This window comes from Sminthopsis crassicaudata, chromosome 3, assembly GCF_048593235.1.
Source record: "Sminthopsis crassicaudata isolate SCR6 chromosome 3, ASM4859323v1, whole genome shotgun sequence".
NCBI lineage: Eukaryota > Metazoa > Chordata > Mammalia > Dasyuromorphia > Dasyuridae > Sminthopsis > Sminthopsis crassicaudata.
Genome location: NC_133619.1, coordinates 215,680,881 through 215,706,363, shown reverse-complemented (window position 1 = coordinate 215,706,363; position 25,483 = coordinate 215,680,881). Strand labels below are relative to the sequence as shown.

Here is a 25,483-nt window from a genome sequence, read left to right as displayed (position 1 = left end):
AAAAAAAATACAAATACACGTTCTTTATAAAAACTTTAATTTTCACAATTTCATTTGGAAAACCCTAATCACAATATAGTTCAATATTAATCCATCTAAATTTTCTTGAGAACAGATAGAGAAATAAATGAATACTGTAGAGGCTTTTAAAAATACTTCATAAAAGTAAGTACCGATTTGTACAATGGCAAACAAATGTCTGGTGGAAAACAGGAATGCATACATGTGTACAGTATGATGTTTTAATGACTAAACTGGCTCTGTTGTTTTTTTTTTTTATTTAATTTTAATCTTTGCTCCAAAGCATCCTTTCTGTATTTAGAAAAATTTTACAAATCTAAACTAATTCATTTATAACAAGTAAGGTTCTCACTCAGTCTTATCCATAGCATCCTCTTCAGAAAAAAAGGAGAAAGTACAAAAAAGCTTAACTTAGGTTAATTAAGCCTAAATATAAATTTTTCTTAAAATCTTTCACATGGTACAGCAATTATGTAGTTTAAAAATATGAGAGAAAACATTTTCCATTTTGTGGAATAAATTTCTGTTATAAAGAAAAATGAGCACTTGTTTAAAGCAGAGAATACAGGCACAAGTTAGAACCTGCTATTTCACATAACGGGAAGTAAAAAAGTGTTGCATAACTAATTTAAGGGGCTTTCCTAACAAATCACCAAATGATCATCTAAGATTTCTCATCTTTAACTACTTACTTTTTTTGGCAAAACAAGGAATTGTTTTTAGAATGTTATACTATTTTTTTTCACTAAGCAAATTTTACTTCTTCAATATGCAAATCAGCATAGGATTTCTTCTCAGTTCTTTTCTTATTTTTTACAATACCAGAATAAAAGGAAAAACAACATTGTATGTTTTTAGATACTGACCAGTACAATAGTTGTAACACAGTTAAAAATAAGTATATTGGGGAAGCTTAAGAAATGTGAATCTGACAGAAGGCAAGTTTCACTTCTTTCATGATTCTTTAAAGAAGAAACCCAAGGAAAATTATTTTAATTTCCAATATTTGGCATGTTAAGGAATAGTGAAGCAAAGTCTTTTCTACATTAATTTAAGGCATAAAAGTTTGACAATTTTAAAGGGTGATTCAAAAGGAACATTAAAAGTTAGGGAAAGATAGTAGTATGGATTTTTAAAAATTGATTTGACATCAATAAAACCAAAATTCAACATTTTCTCAACAATTTTTCTCCCCAATATACTGACACTGACATTTCATATGCATGTCATCCAGCATAGTCTAATAAAAGGAAATGTCAATGTCAAGACTTTTAGGTTTCTTTTTACCAATAATCAATATTTTTCTTCAACAAAAGAAAAATATCCTAATTTTAAGATCTTGTAGTGTTCTTTTCATCAAACCCTTTTCAATAAAAACAAAATGCAGTGTTATTTTCATTCCACAATGGAAAAGAAGTTAAAATATTCATAGCATAGGATACTTATATAAAAACTATCTGAACTTTTGAGTTGTCATTAAAAAAATTTCTAAAAATATCTGGTACACAGCCAGAAAGCGAAATCTAAATCTGCACAAGATATCATCTCTCTAATGTTAAACAGTGCTTTACGAGAAAAATTTCTCAAGTTTTCAAAGGAATATTTACTAAATTAAAAACATAGATTTATAGGGATAGTTTGGGGTTAGAAAACCCATGGCTCTGAGGCAAAAACAAATAAAATGGGCCACATCCCATCAACACAGTGACTATATCTCCTGATAATTTTCAGTTTGTAGTTGTTGAGAACCAAAAATTCCAGAGGGAAAAACTATTAAATTACTATCATTCAAAGTATTTATTCAAATGTAAACAAGATCACAAAGGAAATCTAAATGATTATAATTAAATGTGTAGTACTGCAGATGGTCATAATTATCAGCATTTTTGGAACAACCATTAAATTCTGCTGAAGACAGATTAAAATGGAGTCATTTACAGAAAAAGAATTAAGTTATATATGAAAGCTAGTGGAGTGTGCCTCTGCCCTATGCTAAACAGTGTTATCGGTCCCTAGTAAATATTTATTTAATATTTACTTTTAAATATTTAATATTAAAAATATTTAAAAGCAAAGTACATCTTAATTTTAATTTTTAAGTTAGCATTTCCAGAAAAACAAAAATCCATATGAGCTTTTTTTTTTCATAGCCAACTTTAAATAAAATTTATAAAAAACATAAAAACAAAAAGACACAGGCACTGCCTAGATGAATGTCTCCTACAGTCCAAAGGGATTATTCAGTCAGCCCTTGCTAGCAAGTTATTGAGATTAAGATGGTTATTTTGGGATATGTTAAAACATTTGGAGGCATGCTATTTTTCAGTACTAGGAATAAATTGTTACTATGCTAATAAGTGGTCCCAATGTTCTAGAGGAAACATCTAGTACAGTGCTCAGCACACAACAGGTGCTCAACAAATATTGCTTTACTAGTCAAGATGCCTATCTTACTCAATGGATGAAGAATTAATACTTAATGAATATACCCAAAAATGCTACAAGAACTGTACTTAAATACATCAAGCAAATTCTATAAATGCTTTAGATGCCTTCAAATTCATATTAAAAAGAATAATATTAAACACTGGCAAAGAAAACTCCAGATAATAATGAGCTTGGCCCATCAGTGCCCACCAGCCCCCAAAGTATAATCTTAAAACACCACTGTTACAGTGAATTCAGTAGTCTTGAAAGTTTTATACCTGAGTAGCTCAAATTTTTCCCTTCTGAATTTTAGACAAGTGCAAAGAGTTTTTCATCCCAAGAAATTGCATATGTCCAGAATCTTGTCTCAAAATTAAACATAGTATATGAACTGGAGGTAGCATAAATTTCTAAACTAATATAAAACAAGTAATTTCAAACTGTTTTGGAAGAATTATTAAAATATTTAAAATCTTGAAGAATAGGTTTCTTTCTACCTTGATTCTGAAATTTCTTTATTCTCTTCCCCCTTTTTACAAAAAGAATACTGCTGGGTCCAGGCCCCCTTTGGTCCTGTGGCATCAACTGCAATATCAATGATGGAATCAGGAGTTAGCCACCTCAGGAAAATAAGGAAAAGGAAATTCAACACAGCCAACAAAGCAAAGGTACAGCCAGTCACTGGGCCACAATGAGAGATCAGTCTGTTCAACCGCTTGTCCATTGGTAACACAGCTTCCCTAGACACTCTGTCATATACCTAGAAAGAGTAAGAAGAGCAAATCATGGTCCAGAAGCCTATGAGTTAGCAGCTACTTATCTTCCCCTTGAACTCGCTGTATATAGATACACCTATATGCTTAATGTTTGTTTGCTTTGATGGGACCCATCTTCTGCCTGAAGGAGACTGGGTCATTTGTTGCTGACACCAGAGAACACAGAAGGTTGTGGTACCCCAACCAGATAGGTCCAGGCTTCTAACCCAGCACCTGTGACCATTCTTTTTTATTGTTACTTCTGCACATCTTATGTTGTCTCTGACTGGATAAAAGATCTCTACCAAAACACTACTTTCTAGCACCATCCATGGTGGAAGGACAGACTCACACCATGTTGTGCAGGACACAAAAGAAAAAGAACAACAGAACACTGACAACTACAAGATAACACTAAGAGGTGGCAGATCACCAGTCTGACTGAGGTCAGCTGTCTAGAACATTTTTGAATACCAAGTTGAGGGAAAAGCATTAAGAAAAGATTTCTCATCCTAACTACAGAAATAGTATGGTAAATGTAAGTAAGCTATAACAAGACAAAAAAACTAAGAGCTCTTATTTTTAGGTGGAATAAAGAAATGCGTATATACTGCTTTGAGCTTTATAAAATTGTAATTTATCTTAGCAAAAGCATCTTCCTTTTTTCTGAGTACATAAAAGTAGTAATTTTTAATGACTAAGTGATTATAATTTGCAAGAAAAAAAATTTAAGTAACAAAAAATATTTTGAGCACTTTAGTGCCAAAGAGTACAGATGTCTTTAGTCCTTTGGAGAAGTTTGTTATATTTCCCCTAAAATAACCCTATCCCTGTGGTATTTGGTTCAGGATCTTATTTCTGCTCACCAAGATCATTACAATAGCCTCTAATTAGTCTCATCATCCTACTCTTTCCCCACCCTCTCCAATTTATCCTCTAATTTGCTTCGAAACTGATACTTTTATAACAGAGATGGGACCATGTCTCTCCTTGAAAATCCAGAGTTCAAATCTACCTCCAGTATAAAATACAAAATGTTCTGCCTGGCATTTTAAATTGTCCACAATCTGGTTCCCATCTATAGTTACAGTCTTATTTCATATTATTTTAATTAGGTGTCTCATAGGGTAAACTCCTGGGTTCTCCTCTTTTCTCCCTCTATACTACTTCTCTTGGCAATCTCATCAGCTCCCATGGATTTAATTCTATCAGTATGTTGATTCCCAAATCTACCTATCCTGAAAATCTCTTAACTGACCTCCAAGCTCACATCTTCAACAGCCTTTCAGACACTTGCCCAGTACTTCCAGTAGAAATCTCAGACTAATTATGTCCAAAACAATTCATTATCTTTCCTCCCTCTAAAACTTTTATCTCTCACTTCCCCCATTTTCTATTGCATTAGAGGGCAACACTATGCTCCTATTCCTTTAGGCTTGCAATCTAGGAGTGATTCAGTATTCCTCATTATCTCTCACCTCCATATATTCTTTGTTACCAAGATCTATTTTGACTTTTTAATTTTTTTTAAAATCTCTCAGACTCTATTACTTCATTCTCTCTCTGGAGGTTTTCATCTTAAGTCCTTTAGAACTATTTTGGATCACTTGAATTGTTCAGAACAGTTATACCATTTTTTTCTTCTGAAAACTGCTTGTTCATATGCTTTGGCCATTTATTAACTGGGGAACGTCACTTATTCTTATAATATTCAATTCTCTATATATTTGAGAAATGAAACCTTTCTTCACAGAAACTTGCTGTAAAATTGTTTTCCCCAGTTTCACACTTTCAAATAATGATAATCATTGGAAAAATCAGTCTGGGTCTCCCCAATGCATCAGTAGGAGTATCAAGTTTGTATTCTAGGATAATATACATAAGTTATTAGTCAGCTTCTGTGGCTGAATATTAATTTGTACTATCTCGCCAGCTTTCTGTGAAGAGAGTATCTCGTAAATTTTAATTTGCATTTAAAGTACAGCATTTTATAATGATCTTGATGGCCAGAGATCTAAGATCTCTTCCAATTCTAAAACTCTATGATTCAAGTCCAAGTTTTTCCTCAATAGTCAGTCCATTAACCTCAAAGGGCTTTATTTCACATTTATTACATTTTATGAAACAGCAACTAAATAACATATAAGCAGCTAGACAGTTTTCATTTCTATGCTAAATTAGAGCTAAATATCATACAAACAGCTACAGTTTTAATTTCTAGCTAAATGGGTGAAAACCTATTACAATTCAATTTTAAGCATTTGCTGATATCTCAGACAATTCTTAGTTGTTTTAGAATATATACGTACGTACCTTTTCAGTTCTCTCAGCAACATTTCTCCAAGTATAGAATGTCTTTACTCTGTTATGGATTTTTTCTGGATCTGGCAATGTTCCTGACTTCAGCTGAGAAATAGCTTTTTCTAAGCCATTACACAAAGATTTTACTGATGGTTCACATAAAATGATAAGATTATCTGGCAGTACCTCAGGAATCCCACCAACCCTGGTACTCACAACCTTTGAAAGGCAAGAAAACAAGAATGAATTAATATATAATTCACATTTCCTACAAATTGATATCTTATAAGAAAACTAAGCACAGAACAACATAGACAATTCATAACTATATGCAAAAAAGAAAAAATAAAGCAAAACAAATTGTCCAAATTTTTTTTTTTTTTACCCGTAAACCACAACTTGCTGCTTCCACAATTGCCATGCAGAAAGCCTCAGTAAGAGAAGTATTTAGAAAGATGTGTCCTTGGACTAAGACATCTCTAACATCCTGATGCTCCAGAGCTCCCAGAAGTCGTACCCTAAATACAAGCAAAAAGGTAGGAAAAGAAAGATAATATGCAGTAATAGAATATATAATTTACAAAGTTTTCCACAAGTTATACTTAAATTCTTCCCCTTTTTTTAAAATATGAAAAATTACCAAAATCCAAAGAAATTTTTGCAAAATTTACCCTATTTATTATGCTAGCAACACATTTTCTACCTTTGGGAAGTTAAAGGGAAAATACAAATAATGTTTTTAACTGCTAATTTCTTTGTTTTTTTTCTAATTAAAATATTAAGGACAGCTTTGCAATAGGATCCTAAATTGTCAATGCAACTTTTCTAACCAATTATTGTACTTTTACTATTCCCAAATTTGTAATTATATAAAGGTACAAGTAGTGATCCTTTAAACATTTTTTCTTCTTCTTAAAGATGAATTTAATTCACGATAAATGCAAACTAACTACCTTGAAACTAACTACTGCTAGGAAAGGCAGTAAAATTAATATATTGCTCTAGCTAAACTTCTCTCCATAAAACTCTTGTACTCTTATATAGAGGAATAAAGTACCACTCAATACCTGTCATGTAGTTGGTATCTTTCCCGTACTTCTTCCAAAATGATTCTTTTTGGCCCCTCTCCTCCAACTATGAAATTTAAATCTGGATATTTCTGACAGAGTTCAGGTATTATCCCACTAAGCAAATCAATCCCTAAGAACATGAAATTAAAAAAAAAAAAAAAAAAAAAGTTATGAAAGGTTCATTTTAAGAGAGAAAGGCCTTTTTTATATTGTTCTCTAGGAGTAAAGGTAGGGGAACAGAAGAGAGGGGACGGGAGAAAGCACACTTCTTTTCCATCTCCCAGAAGGATCTTATTATTTACTACTTACCAAGGGCTCACAAATGATCATTTTGATCATTTTTAATTTTGAAAATTATTTATAAAGGTTCTTTAACATGAAGTGGATAAAAAGTTGGTCAGACCCAGAAAGATCTTAGTTCCACTTCTCCCTCTGATACATACCTGTTATTACTGTGGACCTATCCTTATACCATCTTATTCAAAGGTGTCAATTACAATGTAGAATGAACCAGATTAAAATGTAATTGGGAAATATTTAACAAAATAAACAAAAATAATTTTAATATGCAGTTTTCTAAATCACTATGTAGTCCACTAGGGTTCTTATATATACTTTAGTGGCCTACATTTTTACTGGAGTTTGACACCACTGCTCTAGGTAACTATTAAGATTCTAAGTTGTAGAGAACATGTAGAGAACCTTCTGCACTGTAGAAGGATTCTTCATTAGGCATTCCCTATACCAATGAAATCATAGGATAGGAATCCCTATCCTAACCTTATTCTATTGTTTATTTATCTTTGCAAATCCAAATTAATTCTCTGCTACAAGTGAACTTGCTCCTTCCTTACTTAGTCCCTTATATTTCCTCAAGTGTAAGGTTCTACTCCATTAAATGAATGTATAGACATGGCATGAAAAGAAACAAAGTTAAAAAAAAAAATGCTTCTGGTTTCTAACTATTTAAGAATAACCATATGATGGTTTGGATTATAAATATAAGCATTATACTATAAAGTAGTCCTGATCAAGTTCATTTGAGTGTAAGATTAAAACATGACCAAATCCCACTTTAAAGTCAGGATCACTATAATGTCCTTCAGGAAAACTGATGACCAGCCCAATTCAGTCCTAGTTCCCCTTCTGAGTCATTGTCCTTCACTTAGGTTTAAAGCATGTATTAGTTCCATTTGTTTTAAATTTAATAGCAAAGTTTATTTAAAGTACTATATAGGTTGAGATAAGGTAACTTTAACTTCTATCATTTTTGTAGCATTTTAAAAATTTCCATTTCCAATATAAATATTATAAGAACCTATCTAAAAGCAAAAACTTATAGCCAAATACAGTAAGCAATAGTAACAAGTTCCCCAAAGACCAAGACTATTTCATTTTTGTCTTTGTTGTCCTTACTCATAGCATAGTGCATTTTCATAAATACTTACTCATTTGATGGGACATTATGAACTAAACATATATATTAGACTATTATATTAGAAATAATTTTCAGGACAATCAAAAAGAAATAATTTTCAAGACAAATTAAAAAAAAAATCAAAAAATCCCAAAAATCAGGAGAAAAGGCATGTGGTAGACTTAAGTAGTTTGTAACATGTTATCAATAACAAATAATGGTGATTTGCCTGAAAGAAGTAGTATTTAGAAAGCCATCATGATATAAAAGTACGCATAGAGAGGAAAGCAGATCAACTTTGTAACAAGAATGTAGCAAGAATGAAAAACTAAAGATGAACACCCTAAAAGCTATACTAATATTCACAAAATATTAAAAAAATATGAAAGTCTCCACCAAGTTAAGTAGGTTTCTCTATAGATATATGGAAAGATATGTATGAGAGCAGTAAAATATGAAGATTTACATGGTTTGAAATGTACCAGGGAAGGGAATAAAATTGTCTACAAATGAAAATAGATTTTGTCTTACTTCATAAAAACATATTTAGCAATCTGTCTATAAACCAAATACACCTTTTAAAAAATTATGTCACTGGATTTAACATATATTTTAACATGTTTAACATATATTGCATTGCTTACCATCTAGGGCTTCCCCTACGTGAGGGGAAGAAGGAGAAAATCTGAAACACAAGTCTAGGCAAGGATCAATGTTGTCAAATTATCTGTGCATGTGTTTTGAAAATAAAAAGCTTTACTTAAAAACAAACAAACAAAAAAAAAAAAAAAAACCTGTCTTCCTTTGTTTGCCAGATTTCCAATGGTCATGCTCACACAAAATGGAACATGAAAAAAATTCAGATTCAAATTCATTTTAAAGTTCAAGACTCTGTTCCCCCCCCTTTCACAAATCTATATTTATATAGATGTTGATGTGAATGAAGATTTGTAGCTTCACATCCAGTGAAGTGCCATGATTTAATTAATATAAAAACATATTGAAGAGATGTGAAAATCAGATAATATGGATAATGCCTTGGACCTGGCATATCTAGTTTCATATACAACAGAAAGCTAACCTCTCAGGATGGTTCTTGTCATTCAATTGAGGCAGTTTATTTTTTTCTAGATAATCAATAAGGAAAAAACAAGTGGTCCCATTTAGCATCCCCATAACTTTTCAGATGCAAAGTGTTCTTCCGGGATCACCAAGCCCCACTGATACTATTTTACAACCTCTTTAAGACTTAATAAATTCATTTTCATTCAGTCAGTCATTTATAAACATCTCTAGGTAATTTCTCTGGTGGAGATATGAATATTAATTCTCAGCAGGTTGCTTACATTGAAAAGGTATTATTTTAACTAATTCATGGACTTCCATCTCCACTTAGCTTGTCAATCTGATGATGTTCCTAAAGCATTCTAACTTTGTCACATGTCTATTTAGTCTAGAAAGGCCTTGAGGATCAGCTATCAAATCCTCTGTTTGGCATTTAAAGTCCAGATAGACTGTCCCTTCCTATTTTCCTAGTTTTCCTTCCACATAATCTACAGTCTAGAAACCTACTGCTTTTGACAAGTCCATCTCTCAAATCTGAACACTTTCACTGTTTGTCCCCTCTTTCTATAAGAAATCATATCTAATCCCCGTTTTTGCTAATCCATTTGTATGGATCAATCTGCTGAGTAATGAAGTGAATAGTGTTGCTATTGTCTATGGGATCATATCATATCCAGCCTGCTCCTCAAGGCGAGATTTTGCTATAAGGTTATGTGGGGTCATTCTTCCTTCCTATTACAAACTACTTAACCTTTGCTTGGTTGAAATTAAAGGCAACTCCCTTATTAGTGTTTTTATTTCATAAATATCCATTTCATCCCAGACTTACATGCCAAGATCTTTCAAATAAATGTTCCCTAAAGATTAAAAATGTTGCCATTCAATACATGGCCTTGAATTTCTTTTACCTGCAACTCTTTCTAATTAAGTCCTAAGGATTAGCTCCTGAGGTATCTTATACAAGAAGAGACTCACATTTGTTATGGATTTTTCCATCATAAATATCCAATTTATATTATTTGTATATAATTGCTTGCATATCATCGTCCCCATTAGATTATGAACTCCTGGAGAAAAAGAACCTATTTTTGCCTTTCTTTGCATTCCTAGTATTGACAGTATCCAACACAGAGTAAGTACTTAATAAATGCTTGTTGACTATTGATTAACTTTACCCATATTGCTAGTTAACTCACAATTGGTTAAAATGCCTTAATGTCGATCAAGATCTGTTAGCTGTGACGTGTGTAATCCAGTTAGTAATTCTTTGTTCTATGATCATATGCCCCACTGCACTTCTAATTCTATCTAGTCATCTCACACAAGCATCCTATTGTTCCAAAAAAAGAACTGGCAAAAGAGTGTAAATGAATCCAAACAAAACAAAGATGCACTGCTACTATGGGGGAAAAACCAAGAACTAAAAGCACATATCTTACTTAGGCTATGTCAACATAATAAAAGAATGAAAAAGCATAAAACTGGAGATGTTACTGTCAAGTAAAGAGAACTATTCAGAGATACCTGATCTTCTAACCTTGCTATAAAAATTTCAAAGCCTCAAATCAAACCCAACTGTTTTATGTCATTATTGCTACCACCAAAACTTGGCTTCTAAGGGATATTGTACGTATCCTAGTCATTTAGGGTTACAGAGGAACTGATCCCCTTCTGCTTTATTTCAATTAAGAAAAAGGTTAGATTCTTTAGAGCTTTACTAAATAACTAGGAGAAAAGTTTTTAAAAATTACACAATTCATAAGTTTACAATAATATAACTGGTAAGAAATCTTCACTTGTATTCTTCATCTTATACCTACAATTACAAGTTTGAAAGAAACCTTAAAAAATATCCAATTGAAAAAAAGCCTTTATCATCTAACCCCAAATGTTCCTTGGATTTTCAGATAATCTTGTAGTGAACTTGCAGAAATATCCTTTTCTCAATGATCTCTACAGTTGCTCTCACAGTTCTGTTTTCACCCATTATCTTATTTCTATATCCCTCAACTGTCTTTAATGATCTCTGCTTCCCACAACTGATCTTCACCTGGTTAGCATATAGGCCAATATCCATGACAAGGCCTTGAATAGTACCATCCTGTTACACTGACCAAAAACAACTGACTTCCTTTTCCTTTTCTCAAAGAATTGGCAGAAAAAAGAATCTAAGACTACAGAACACTGATACATTTTTCTGCATAGATTATCTTTTGATGACTCACGTCAAGTAATGGGTCTCTCAGAATCCAATCCTGCAATTTCACAACACACATAACTTGCACATATAGTAATAATACCAATGATTTTCAGTAATAGCAAGTGTTGGTTCTCATACATCTCATACTTTAACCTCACAAAATAAACACTGCAATAATAAGTGTGTCTTAAATGTTATCCAAATAATATTTGCATATTAATAATTATTAAATCCAGAGTTAAACTATGTTATTTTTTTTTCAAATTTTCAAAACTTTTTATCTATAAACATTCACCCTTCAATTTCAAATAAATATGTAACTTTGTCTACTGGATTTGTAAATTATTAAATCCTCCCACTACTATTTCATCAACTATAAGCTCTATGGAGGTTATGGAGAGGAATGGACAACTGAAAAGCACAATAAAACAAAGAAGGGTTATGATCTGTCACAATTAAAGAGATATTCAATTTATGAAATTGTGGGTGTACCCAAGTATGAAAATATATAAGCACATATGAAAACAGTTAAAAAGCAAAATAATACACTGACATTAAACATCTTAAAATACAAACTTTTTCAGGAATTGCAGTTTCAGTTTACTATGTCATTCATTACCTTTTCTGTAAACAAGCCTGCTGATAACAACAATAGTTATTACACTATCATCCCTTCTAAATGGGTCTGGAGTGAAGTCAGTAGGATCTACAGCATTGGGTATGACGGATACTATCTCAGGATTCAGTGCTGCTCTTAGAACAGTGTTTTCCTTGCTAGTATAAGAGACACAAATGATATGATTTGTATCACAAAGTGATACAGTTAGAAGTTTGTTTGTAAGCACCGAGCTGACATCAGCAAATCCAAAAAGAGAATGGTCTGTGAAGACTGTTTGTAGGCCCATAGTCTTGGCGTGGAAGAGTGCATCATGGGCCATGGCAGAAAAAGAACTATGTGAATGGACTATGGTGACTCTTTCCCGAACAAATATGTACCTGAGCAGAGGCAGACTGTGAAAGAGGGTTGTTGCTGTAGACTGATTGTACATGACTTTCAGCGGTAAATAATATACTTTGAGGCCATTAGTAAGGTATCGAATACCTTTTCTATTTCCATAAGCATGGGTGACAATTATCACTTTATGTCCTCTTTCAATCAGACACTGAGATAACTGGTATATGTGGCTTTCCACTCCTCCCATATTTGGATAAAAAAAATCAGACACCATGCAGATAGTATGTGTTCCAGTTCTATGCAGCTGATGGATCCCATAGTCAACATGAGAAAGTTTAGATGTGATAGACTGTCCATGTCCATTTACTCTTCTATATGCCATATTAAGATGAAGTTTAGTCATCAATCCTCACAGCAGTCCAATTGAGACAGATGCCATTTGTTCTCTGGTAAAGAAAAAAAAAAAAATCTCAGCAAAATGCATTCCAATTATGACTCCTAGATATATGTATATCCCTAAATAAGACTATATTTATATTTATTTACCCTTCTCCTCACAATGAAAAAGAAAATATACTATATAAGTCTAAATGACAGAAAATGACTAGTGGTTCATATAGCTCAGTATAATGCTATTAGACATAAAAGTACTTAAAAATAAAAACCATGAAAAATTATGAAGTACCACAATATAGTACAATCAACCAATTCTTAAAAGAGTAGCCAAGTGGTTCAGAAGATAGCTTGAAGTCAGGAAAACTCATCTTCCTGAGTTCAAATCTGGCTGCAGACACTTTCCAGATGTGTCTGGCTAAGTCACCTAATTCTGTTTGCCTCAGTTCCTCACTTATAAAATGAACTGAAGAAAGCAATGTCAAACTATTCTTTGCCAAATAAACCCTAAATGGTGTCACAAGGCATGGCTGAACAAAGCCAGTTCTTGACAACTCAAGATTAGTATAAATAATTTAAAAATGCATTTTATCTATATTTAACTTTTAAAAATATTTCAATTTATCATCTATTTTAGTGTTCTTTTCTTTTTTTAATTTTGCGTTTCAAATTTTCACCCTCCCTCTTATTCTTTCTCCAACCCATGTGGAAAGCAAATATGATATGCACATGAAACCATATAAAATATATTTCCATATAAGCTATATTTCACAAAATGGGAAAATTATCCTACAATTTGCACTCAAGAGTTCATCAGTTCTCTCTGCTGGAGGTAGATGGCGTTTTTTCATCAAGACTTCTTTGGAATTCTCTTGGAATATTATATTGATCACAGTAGCCAAATTGTTCACAGCTGATCATCACTACCTTCATTGCTTTTATAGTGTACTGTGATATCCTGATTCTTCTCATTTTGCCTTGCATCATTTCTTATAGTTCTTGCTATGTTTTCTGAAACTACCCACCCCAACTACCTATTTCTATAGTGCAAAAGTGTTCCATCACAATCTTGAGCCACAACTTATTTAGCCATTCCCCATTGATGGCTATCTCCTCGATTTCTAATCCTTCACCACAAAAAGAGCTGCTATAAATACTTGTGTATATATAGTTACTATTCTTTTTTCTTTGATTATCTTTGGTAAGTAGTATGACAGGATCAAAGGATATGCAGTTTTATAGCCCTGAGCACAGTTCCATATAGTTCTCTAGGATGTTGGGCCAGTTCACTAGTCCACCAATAGTTCATTAGTGTATTATCTTTCCCTCATCTCCACTTTATTATTTCTGATAGGTATGAGGCGGTACCTCCCTATAGTCAACTTTAACAATTTCTAGACTGTCTTCTGCATAACCACAACACTCAGGCATACTAATTTGCTTCTTTAGTGGCGTGTTAATTTAACAAGAGACCCAGGGACCGTATGCAAAGCCAACCACAGCTTGAATTTCAGTTAATCAATGTCTCATGCTTCTTTTTTTCTTTCCACAATTCTATCTATATTTTCAAACACACCTTTCTAAATGTTCCAGCCCGTTCACCTGACCATTGGGCTAAGTAAGGTAGAAGAGATTTAAAATTTAAAAAGACATGCTTCCCCCTTCTCGGGTAGTTTCCAGTTTTCACAAACACACCAATCCTCTCAAAGTCCTGTTTCAGATAACAAGTACATCACATCTACATAACCCTCTAAGGGTCTGCAAAGCATTCTAAGATCTCTAAGACACACAGTGCTAACAAGCATGATTTTCATTGCAAACTGAAGAAATTGAAGTTCTTAACTCTAGAATTCCCAAGGACCTAAGTGTTTGAGGTAGGATTTCCTAACTCCAAACCCACCACTATGTTGATAAAAATGCCCCTGCAAGTAGCACGGGTAAAATATATATATATATATATTTTTTTTTTTTGGGGGGGGGGGGTTGTTTGTTTTTTATTCCTCTGTCAGTGTGCCGATTCTCCCGAAAATAAGCAAAGAAAACCAAGCCTCCCCCGGCTCTTCCCCCCCCCAAAAAAAAAAAATCTGTCAGAAAATACTCTATAACGAGCAACATTTTAAACTAATTTCAGCGCGGGTCGAGGATGTCTATCACTACCTTAAATCTCTTAACTTTTTCAAAAGAAAACTCAGAAGTGCTTTATTAGGCAGGGATAGGCAAGACGCTGAGAGTGGGCAAAAGTTACTTCCACAGAGTTACAGGGTCAAAGCAAGCCCCTGTGATTGGAGGGTGAGCGAGAACGGAGATGCTGAGGGATCCCCTCTCAGACCCTGACACCATCTTCCCTTTAAAAGCACTCCCACGTTGCACGTTAGGGCTGCCGCTAATTAGGCTGCTCGGGCAGCGGCTCCCGCCTCCCGGGAGAGGCTCGGGACCCTCCCGTCGCCCACTTCCGGGCCGCACTCGGCTCCGGACTGGACTCTGCCCCGGTGCCGCCCTACCTCCCTTCCCCTAGTCCCCGATTCTGAGGTGAAGGCGAAACCCGGCCGGAATCTGCAAAGTACTCAAGGTAGAGGGACAGAAGGAAAAGGACAGCGGCCGAAAGACACTTACTCCGCGAGTCCCACCGCAGACAGTCATCCGGCCCTCCCACGGCCACAGCCATGGCTCCGCCCACCTCCCTAGAAGGCGGGTAACCGCGGTTTCCGAGGCCGGAGCGCCCGAGCCCCGCCCCGCCAAAAACCAATCGTCACGCGGCCTTTAGGTCACGCGCCTTTTCTCCACTCCCTCGAAGTGCACTACGCGTTCCCCGAAAGGGTAAAGGGCAAGAAGGAGACGTCACGACGTGCTTTCTCCTCGGCGACTCCCACTCTGTTGTAACTACTACCAGGAGAGGTGACTTACTCCTTTTCAAACCAAGTGCATGTAGTCTGTGGCTTGGGAATATCCGAGTGTCTGAACAATTATCCCTGATTACTCCTAACACTTATTCTAGGGCTCCTCCTACCGAGAGTGAGACTACAATCCCAGAGTGCCATGCAGGTATCCTTTGTGTCCCCTGGTAATTGTAGTTCAGGAATTTGCCCGGCTTTGCAGCTGCTAGTTTAGGTTTGTAGAAAACTACCACTCCCAGGGTGCGCCGCGCTCCAACTCCCTCCCTTTAGGGCATAACCCAACTAGCGCTGAGGCAGCTTCCCTGGAGGGTTGCCTAGTTACAGTTTTTTTGTTTTTTGGTTGTTCCTTCTTAAACGCAAACCCCTGGTTTTTAGAGCGAGCTTGGAAAATGTCGTCCGTCCTTAGAGGCAATCCTGAAGGGGAGTAAACCTAGAGTCCACATCCGTCTCTAAATAAATTTTGCAAGAATAACGTGGAATTCAGTCCCAAGAAGAACACTTCAATTCCTAGAAAACAATTGAGGCCTGAGAACTTATTATCAGGCCCTTGATGATTGACATTTTCCATCTTTGTTGGCCATCACGTGCCTTCATTAGAGTGGACTGTTGTGAAGCCAAGTGGAGTAATTGACAGTACCAAGGGAGGAAACAAATCAACCCGCAGCGACATCCTCGAACAGCTTCTGTCAGGCTCACGTGAATCGCCATAAATTGTTGTCCCAGGATATGAAACTACTTGGAATATTTATGAAGTGGGTGACTAGTACCCGACACCAAAATGTTCCAAAGAGACCATCCTCCTCTCCTCCCACCCCCGATAATTTTTATTTTTTGTTCATGACAAATTGTACTTGACAAACCAACTAAAAGGAGCATTTCTGTATACAAAATAGAACAAAAAAAAGAAGATAGTATATAAAACCAATATCTATTATACACAGCTTGCTTTTTTTATTATTGATAATAGTCTTATTTTCTCTTAAAGACTGCATTCCATAAATGTTTTGCTATATTAGGTCATTGTTGTCGCTTTGATAAAATTACCAATTGTTTCTTCAGTTTGTGTTTTGAGTCCCATTCCCCCAGTTTTTGGATTTAAATAATTTAGCCTCCAGTTAGTTTTAATTCTTTTTTTAAAGAATTATTTGTTATAATTTTTATTTTATTGTAGGCAGTAAATATGTGCTCACTATTTCTGCTTTTCTGCATTTTATGTTTATATTTATGAAGCTTCCGTTAAAGCGTCCTCTCAACTTGTCTTTTTGAGTAACTATCTTTTCCAGAAACAGTGAACCCAGAGCAATGCAGCAGGGTCTCATGTCCCACCACTCCCTGGCCAGCTGAAATCATTTGTTATTTGTTAAGGCCAAAAGACAAATGGGTTAAGCCAGTGAAGCTAGGAGGTTGAACTTGAGAGGCTTGGAAGTAATTTCTGTGATCAGAGCCGCCCTCGTGCGTGCGCATGCTCCTGGTCTTACTGAGAGAGCTGCATAATGGAGACCTCTCCCTCTCTGATTAGCTGTGCGTGTGACCTCACAGACCTTACTTGAGCTTCTTATAGGAGGAGGTTGGTCTCTTTTTCCAGGAATAGCGAAGAGGTTGTAGGCAGGTAGTGATCAAGTGGGCCTCTCGCAGACCTGGTGTCCACTTGGGAGTTAACACGAGGTCAGGGCAATATGTGAGCAAGTAAATAAAAGACTTTAAATTTGCACGTGGCTGTTCTTGAGCTCGCTACTGGTTAAAACTAGTTTGTGAAACTGTAGCCAGAAACTCGGAAGACCTCAGAACGAGGTAAGCTGGGTAAAGTTGGTTTACACACTGCAAAAGTCAGTGGCCAGAGGATTCTCTGAAGCCCTGGGAATTAGGAGAGCCTGGCAATGTAAAGAAATGCAGAGTAGTACTAGGGCATTCGCAAATGAAGTGACTACCCAAGAGTAAGCATTTTCTTTTCAGTTATTTATACCCTAAACTGGATTCCCTGCATATCCTTAGGAGGCAAGACCTGTCAGTCCATGTCAAACTAAGAAAAATGTTTATCCTTTGCAGATCTTAATCTGTCTGTTCCAAAAGGAAAAGAATTTGGCTTTTGCCATTATCTTATACCTCCTCTTCAGGAGTGGTTAATTGTACCCTTATGCCATACCCTTTGCGTTTTCTCCTTCTACTATTTTTGAAGTTGGGAAGGGGACCCCAAAAGTTGGGGTCATAGACCGGTGTTTTGAGGTGTCTTAAAAGAATTTGCGGGTTTGAACCCATTATCTAGTCAGAAGGCAAAGTTTTATTAGAATTGTAACGCCATTGCAGCGGGCTAAATTCCAAAAGAAATTACCAAAGTGCTGAGAGAGAGAGAACATCCTTATCCAGCTTTCTGTCATTGACATGCTAATTCTATGGCCCAGAGGTAGGACCAGGGCCGGGGAGGGGTGTGAGGAATTTGGTTCTCACTGACCAGATTATCAGTCAGCAATGAATTGAGGTGTAGTCTATTCAGAATCAGACAGCTTGTTGTTCTTAGATTGGGAGTATAGGAAGTCCTTGAAGCAGACTCCCAAACCAGAAAACTGACTTATTATTAGAAGACCCCCTAAGAGCAGGAGACCTCAAAATCATGTTACATCATTTTCCTCAAGCAGTTGCACCCCAACTTTATTTGGGACAAAGGGATGGAGATCTCATCTTTTGCTTCATGCTGATAAGCTGTCCCTGTCTAGTGAGGTTCAGCCCAGGGGTGGGGAGGCAAGATAGCAACAACATTCAGAGGGGTGTTGGGTGTCAGAATCAGTTAGCCAATAGTATTCAGGGTGAACAAATAGTTGGAAGTTCATGTCTTGGAGCCTGAAGGAAACAAATTTCACAAGTAGGTTTAAAATGCAGGGGCCAAATATGAGCAAATAAAAGAATAATTAAAAACAATTTTTAAAAATTATAGGGTGTTAGTAGAGAAAAGAGCCAGGGGTCCCATCCAAAGGAAGGCTGGAGGGGGTGAGATGCTGCTGTCATGAATGCCTCTTATCTAAACAGCTTTTCCTAGCATATATACCAAGGAATGTTTCCCCAAAATTCCTGCTTTTGTCTCCTTGAAGGGATGGGGGCAGTGTTGGAAGTAGTGCAATATACACAGTGAAAGGAGCACTCAGATAACTTGGGGTGCAAGCACCATAACAGGTTCCTCAGAAACAGTGAAGTAAAATGGAAAACCCATTTTACAAAGAAAAGTATACCTTAGGTGCACAGATGATACTTGTAATCAGAATGTTAGTTCTAGGAGATTATGAAGAGGCTTCAAGGAAAGTGATGTAGGAGCATTATGAGAGAGTTTGCCAGAGTTTTGGAATGGATAAACTACAATTATTATGTGAGAGATTCTTTCTGGAAAGAAAACAGGGAATAGCTAAGTTAAAGTTATTCCTGTGGAATGGTAGTTAGTAAAAATGGGGTGGCATCCAGGGTGGGAATGGTGACATTGGAAATGGGGCCTTTGCAAATAATGCATCAGGTTGCATATGTGAGCTGCCTTGGGGATGCTTGAGAGCACATCCAACAATCCTGGATACCTCCACTTCCCATGAAATTCCCTAGACTGACTAAGGACTAAGGAGTTATCTCTCCTACTGGCAAGGGCCCAGAATGACCCCGAAAGAGCTGGAGACAAAATACTAAGAGCAAAGCTCTCATCCTTGGAATGTTGTTAAGGTTGTATCTGGAAAAAGCAAAAAATAAGAAAGAAAAGAAGCTAATCTTAAGTGCCTCTGCCACTTTTTGAGTTATTTGAGAAGTGAAGGCTGGGCCATTGTTGCTCTGCAAAGAGCTGGGCTGACCAGAAAGAAATTCTCACTGTCTGGCCTCTGGGATCAGAAGCTGGTCTGAGGTATTTGAGACCCCCCCCCCCAGAAGGAAAAACATGATAGCCCCTTTATTCTGCAATGAGCTATTTGAAGAGGTAGAAGGAGCTAGAGTCAGGGAGCTGGGGAAGTAAAGGTGTCGTGGTCAGGGGCAAATGGGCAGCATCACAAGCAGCCAGATTTGTAAACCTGTTTCCCTTGCATATTTAAAGAATTTTTTGCTGTCAAAAGTCCCCTTTCTTTCCATATAGCTCCATGAGTGTGCAAAATATGAAAAGCATATTTGGATACTATATAGATGTTCACTCTCATTCCTTTTCCTAGTTCCAAGAAAACTGGACCCATCTGTAAACCATTCACCATCTGTATTGTACTGTCATCCTAACTATTGTCAGGAAGCAAAATAGCAGGATTAAGGGTGTGGCACACCTGGAGAACCAGGTCGTGGTATCTAGCAGGAGAGCTGGTAAGCTTCCCATTAGCAAGCCACTGGTGATCTTTGGCTTCAAAAATGCTCTGAAGCCAAATGGTGAGCTGAGAGGCTTCCTCAACTAGAAGGGCTGTGGCAGCTAGCCTAAGGCAAAATATACAAGGAGTCTGGGATAGGGTTCCCCAGGGCCTAGTCAAGTTGAGATCCCTAAGACCTGGTCTTGCCTTCCATTAATATACAGGCTTTAGGTAGGGCTAAGGCCAGAGCAAGAAATTATTTTAGCTTTCAGGTTCTTAACAAACTAATAAGACTCTGTGGGCCTTTAGACAAAGAAGTTTCATAGCCCTGAGTGGTGGAAGGGGGCTGGAAGTTCGGGTTTGTATGGCTGCAACCAGAGAAGCCTCTTGGTTGTAGATGCAGATCAAGATAACATCTAATCCATACTGGCCACGTTCATGGGGGGTAGAGGGGAGTGGGGAGTTTACATTCCCCTGGATTTGCCTCGTCAAGAACAAAAAGAAATTTTGAATCTTCATGCAATAGTATGCAAAGAAAAGCATCTTTAATATCTAAGAGAGAAAACCATTGTGTCCCCTGTTCTGATTATAGAAATTTCCTCTAAGAGGAAAAAGCAGGGACATGATTATAATAGCAGCAAAACAGGTCCTTTAGGCCTCAGCCTGAGAGCACATACATGACAGGATAAAGCATCCTTAGCTCTGTTTGACTCCCAATCATGCAGTAATAATTAGCCAGACTCAGAAATAATCAGGTGGGCAACTGAGTCAGAAGGATTCCACCTTAAGCAGAGACTAAGGTCATCCTCCCAATTCTTTCCCAGGTAAAGAATTGGTTCATTTCTCAGGCAATCAAATTCAGAACTCAAAAGAATATCAGTTACAGTCCCAAGAGATTTTTATTTCTAATACCAAATTCTACCAATCATAGCTTAGGACTAGATACACTATTTTCACAGTTTACTAGGACTTAAACCCATAGGAGATTTTGTTTAACATGTTTTATATATTTAAATTTAAATCCTGGTGCAAAGGATCAATTATACAAGCTTATATTAGTAAACTGTAAATCCTAAACAGGCTTATTTCTCAGGGTTGATGACTTTTCTTACCCTGATGGTTTCAAGAAAACTGGCAAGCTTACAAATTAAGGGGAGTTGACAGAGATTTCAGGAAAGGGGCTATTCTTTAGTGTTTTCATGGGCTATGCTGATTCATATCATTCCCCACTCTGAGAAGAGGGAAAAAGTTTTACATACCTCATACTAGGAGGTAAACTGATAAGCTTAACATGACAATTACTTCTGAGTTAACAGTTTTAGAATTTTCCTTAAGTAATATCCAAATAGTCTTATCTGTAATTCCTATTCCCTTAAATAAGTTTCTCTTTTATTTTTGGGAGAAAACAAAACAATTCTTAAAATTGAGATAGAACAGATTTTTAAAAATTGACTTAACTTTAGTTAATGAGAGTCCCTAGGTTCTTATTAAATGTCCTAAGCAAACTGAATTACAATTTGATTATTTTCCAATTCACACAAATCATTTCTCTTTTGTGAGCCAGGAAAAAGGTTAAGGTTTCAGTTTTTACTGTCAAGGTCCTCAGAAGTCTTGAGTCTAGATAGAGTTTTTAAAGTAGTCCCAAACTCTTCTGTTAAAACTATCAATGCAAATAGATCCATTTAGTGGGCTTTAATTTGAGCTACTTTAAAATTGCTTTTACTATCATATCTCAAATAACAAATTTCACTGCATTATGTATTTCAGATAGGGAAGGAGGAAAGGAGGAAGAAAGAGAGATTCTTTTTTAGTATCCTCCTGGGCCTGGTGAGGCCTTAATTTAGTTGAATTTGCTTAATTTACATACACCCAAAAATTATTTATCTCAACATTGGCATTGTATGTTGTTCACATCTAAAAACCCATATAAAGTTATCAAATATAAAACAATTTTCTCCAATGAAGCAGTTAATATTCATATAGCACATTTTATGCTAAGCACTTTTACAATCATATGGTCTTCACAACAACAACAACTATTATTTCTTTTTTACAAATCAGAAAACTGGGCAGAGATAAAATAATTTGCCACAAATTACATAGCTAATACATATCCATAATTGAAGCAGAGAATGATGGTCTTACCAAATGCAGAGGCTGACTGGGGTACTCGAATTCTTTCCAGGCAGTTCCTGGACAGAACCTGCTGAAAGCTGAGGTGACTGGTGCCAGGATATCCCTTTGATGGTAATTTCGGGTGCCATGTCTCAGGGAATGCTGGCCTTGGAGCCTGACCTCCACTCCATTCCCATTCCCTCAAACTGGATTGGCAAGGTATTTGAGCAAGTTTGTTTGAGGTTCCCAGGGCTTTGCTTCCCTAGAGGCAGAGTTTAAAATTGATCTAAGATAAGAGGGGTTAGCAAATTGAGGGACTTGGGCCTTATTGATCTTGTTATAAATCTCCATAACTGAAATACACTCGAGGGAGTGGAGTGAAGAGTCTCCTCTAATACCTTAGGGTATTTGCTGGAGTGCTTTCCCATAGGAGCAGAAGGGAACTCGGAAAAAGATAGGAATCAAGAAAAGGTTAGCAAAAAAGTTGTTATTTACCTAGTTTATTTTCCCTTTTTCTTCTAGAATGGGATAAATTCCTGGAATTATCCCTAATGTTTCAGGAATTTTTTTTGCAATGTTAAAATGACTAATTGCCAAACTTCTTAATCTTTGCTTTTAAAATTCTGAGAATTTGCTAAGAGGTTTTGCTCTCAAAACTTTTGAGAATCTGTAAAGATGTTATTTTAATTTTAATTAGCTAACTTTTAATTAGCTTGGTCAGAGTTTAAGTCCACAGAAAAAAAGTTAGGCTTTTAAAGAAAATTTCCCAGCATTCTAACTACAACATAAAGGCTTTTTTCTTGCTGTTTGCATTTTAAATATTTCCAGGTAATAAAATCTAGCTCACAGAACAAACATGACACAGACATTCTGCACACAGATGCAGATACAGACAAAATGACATAAAATAGGACTGTCCCATCTTTGCCAAAAGCCGTAAAATTTTGCCAAAACTATTGTATAGCATTTCGCCTTCTCTGGCATCTCAGAGAAGGTGAAAGTGTCAAAAGTCAATTTTGTCAAAAATTGCAAGAATTTCCCAGTGTGGGCAAACCCAGTCAAGGAAAACTTACTGAGCCAGACAAGCTTTTCCCCAGTGCCTTGTGGGTGTTCCATCTTAGGTTTATGGAAGAAAAGAAATGTGGGGCTTACCTTGAAAAGGAGGGAATCAAGCCAGGGGAGGTCTCCCTGTATGAGGTTGGGAAGGGGACCTCAAAAGTTTGGGGTCATAAACCAATGTCACAGGGTGTCTCAAAAGAATTTTCAGGCTTAAACTCATCTCCTTAGCCAAGAAGCAAAGTTTTATTGGAGTTGTAATCCCAATTGCAGCAGGGCAAGTTCAATAAGAAATCGGAGTGCTGAGAGAGAGAGACAGACAGAGACAGAGAGAGGAAGAGGAAGAGGACACATTTAACCAGCTTTCTATCATTGACATGCTAATTCTATGGCCCAGAGGTAAGGCCAGGGCCAGGGAGTGGTCTCAGGAATTTGGTTCTCACAAACCAGATTATCAGTCTGCATAGAATCCAGGAATGATCTTTACAGAATCAGACAGATTGTTGTTCTTAGATTGGAAGTGTGGGAAGTCCCTGAGACAGACTCCAAAGCCAGAAGATTTAGGTTTACTGACTTATTGTTAGAACAGAAGCCCTAAGATCAGGGAAACTCAATATTATATCACTATATGTGTATGTGTGTGTGTGTGTGTGTGTGTGTGTGTGTGTGTGTGTGTGTGTATAACAAAATGTTATATTATATCACTATAATAAACATGCAAACTTCTGGAAGAATTATGAACTTTTTGGATTCTACATATGTGTTCATTTCTCCTGTAATAAATCTGGTTTTCACATAAAATCTCCTGATCTTGTGATTGCCTGTGGAGTCTTCTGTGCTCTAATATGGGCAGCTAAGTGGCACAGTGGATAGAATGCCAGACATGGAGTTAGTTATCCTTCTAAGTATTAATATGACCTCAGACACAGATGAGTGAACATGTACAAGTCATGCAATTCTGTTTGCCTCAGTTCTTCAACTATAGAAAGAGATGGTAAACCACTCCAATGTCTTTGTCAGGTAAACTCAAATGGCATCACAAAGAGTCAGACAAGACTGAAACAATTCAAAAAAAAAGTGGCCTAATATATGATAAGCTTTTGTAAAGGTGTTAAACTCAAGATGTAAATTTCTTTTTACTCTCATTAACTAATTTCTAGAGGTCTATCATGCTTTCTTCTTATAGAATTTTATCAGGTTCTAAAGTTTTTTTTATTTAATATTTTTCTCAAGTTACATTCAGAACAAACTTTTTTTTTACATTTGTTTTTAAAATTTTTGAGTTCTAGGTTCTCTTCCTTATCTCTATACACAATTAAGAAATCACATGCGAAGTTATGCAAAACATTTCCATAAAAGTCATGTTGTGGGGAAAAAAACCATAAATCTCCCACCCCAATGAAAATAAATGAACATAAAAACTCTCCAGAAAAATTAAGCTTAAAAGAGAGAAAGAATGTTTCAATCTGTATTCAGACACAATCAGTTCCTTCTCTGGGTATGGGTAGGATTTTTCATTATAAGTCCTTTAGAATAATTGTGGATAATTGTACCTCTGACAATAGCAAAATCATTTACAGCTGGTCATCTCAGAACATTATTACTTTGTATACAGTACAAATATTATAAATTTACTTTAATTTTTCTCCCATAATTTATTCTTTTCTTTTAAGTGATATTGGAAACAAATTTTGAACCCCCCAAAAAGGGCATAGTGAATGAACAGACTTAAAATGAGTGAAGCAGGTTAAATTTTTAATATGCTACTGCAGAAGCAGGTGTGAAAATTCTTTATGAGTTCATACACTGATACAAAAAATAGAACAAGCTTTTATTCTCTAAGATTAGTCCTACTCCTCCCTTCAGAGTTTGGATTAGTCTGAGCCATTCTAGTTACAGTCTTCCTTATCAGCCCTTTCTGCATTGTTCCTAGACATGTTCCCCTTTCCTGGTCATACATCCCAAGTTCAAAAATGGTGACTAATGCCACTGTGAGAAATGGATAGGGATTTAATTTCCACAGTTAGGAAAATTAAACTGGAGAAATGAAATTTAAATTAGAAAGTTGAAATCCACAAGGACTATAATCAAGGTTGAGGGTTTTAGATTTGAACTGGAGACTTCCAGATTTGCTCTCTTTATCTTTAGTAAATAAAACACTGTCTTTACAATTTCAAGTGTGTCCACTAACCTAGGCACCCCATGCTTGCAAGAATGTAATTTCTGCATTCATCAGAGATTCAGTGAAGTTCTTGGTAAGATATATTGTTTCTTACACCACCCTCAGGGTGTGTTGTTAATAATGTATGAAATTCATTAAGCATGCATGCTTGCAAAAAGCAGAGATCTGACATTCACACCAGCCAGATTTAGCTTGCTTTAGGCCAGGGTCCCCTTATCTTAAACTTTATGGGTTAGCTAACTTCTTGACTCACAAGGTGATTGGTTGGAGATAATAGGATATTTTACTCTTCCTTCTTGTAGTTCTTTGCAAAGTTTGTGGAAACCCAACTATTAACATTTCT

The 25,483-nt window shown here is 36.1% G+C and overlaps 1 protein-coding gene across 4 annotated transcripts; it reads right to left on the bottom strand.

Annotated features, from left to right (window-relative positions):
* Positions 1-16: 16 nt before the first annotated feature.
* On the bottom strand, positions 17-22,256 carry PIGA (phosphatidylinositol glycan anchor biosynthesis class A). Of its 4 annotated transcripts, none has more exons than XM_074299936.1 (6): positions 21,933-22,256; positions 11,876-12,657; positions 6,572-6,704; positions 5,890-6,022; positions 5,517-5,723; positions 17-3,208 (listed from the first exon to the last, which is right to left on the bottom strand). In XM_074299936.1, exons 2-6 carry the CDS (start codon positions 12,612-12,614, stop codon positions 2,942-2,944), a joined length of 1,479 nt encoding a protein of 492 aa, XP_074156037.1. In that variant the 5' UTR covers positions 12,615-12,657; positions 21,933-22,256; the 3' UTR covers positions 17-2,941. The 4 variants fall into 4 exon arrangements, with proteins under 4 accessions (XP_074156037.1, XP_074156036.1, XP_074156039.1 ...); XM_074299935.1 differs by lacking the exon at positions 21,933-22,256 and adding an exon at positions 15,218-16,600; XM_074299938.1 differs by lacking the exon at positions 21,933-22,256 and adding an exon at positions 15,218-16,600 and having other exon boundaries at positions 12,359-12,657.
* Between the last annotated feature and the right edge of the window lie 3,227 nt (positions 22,257-25,483).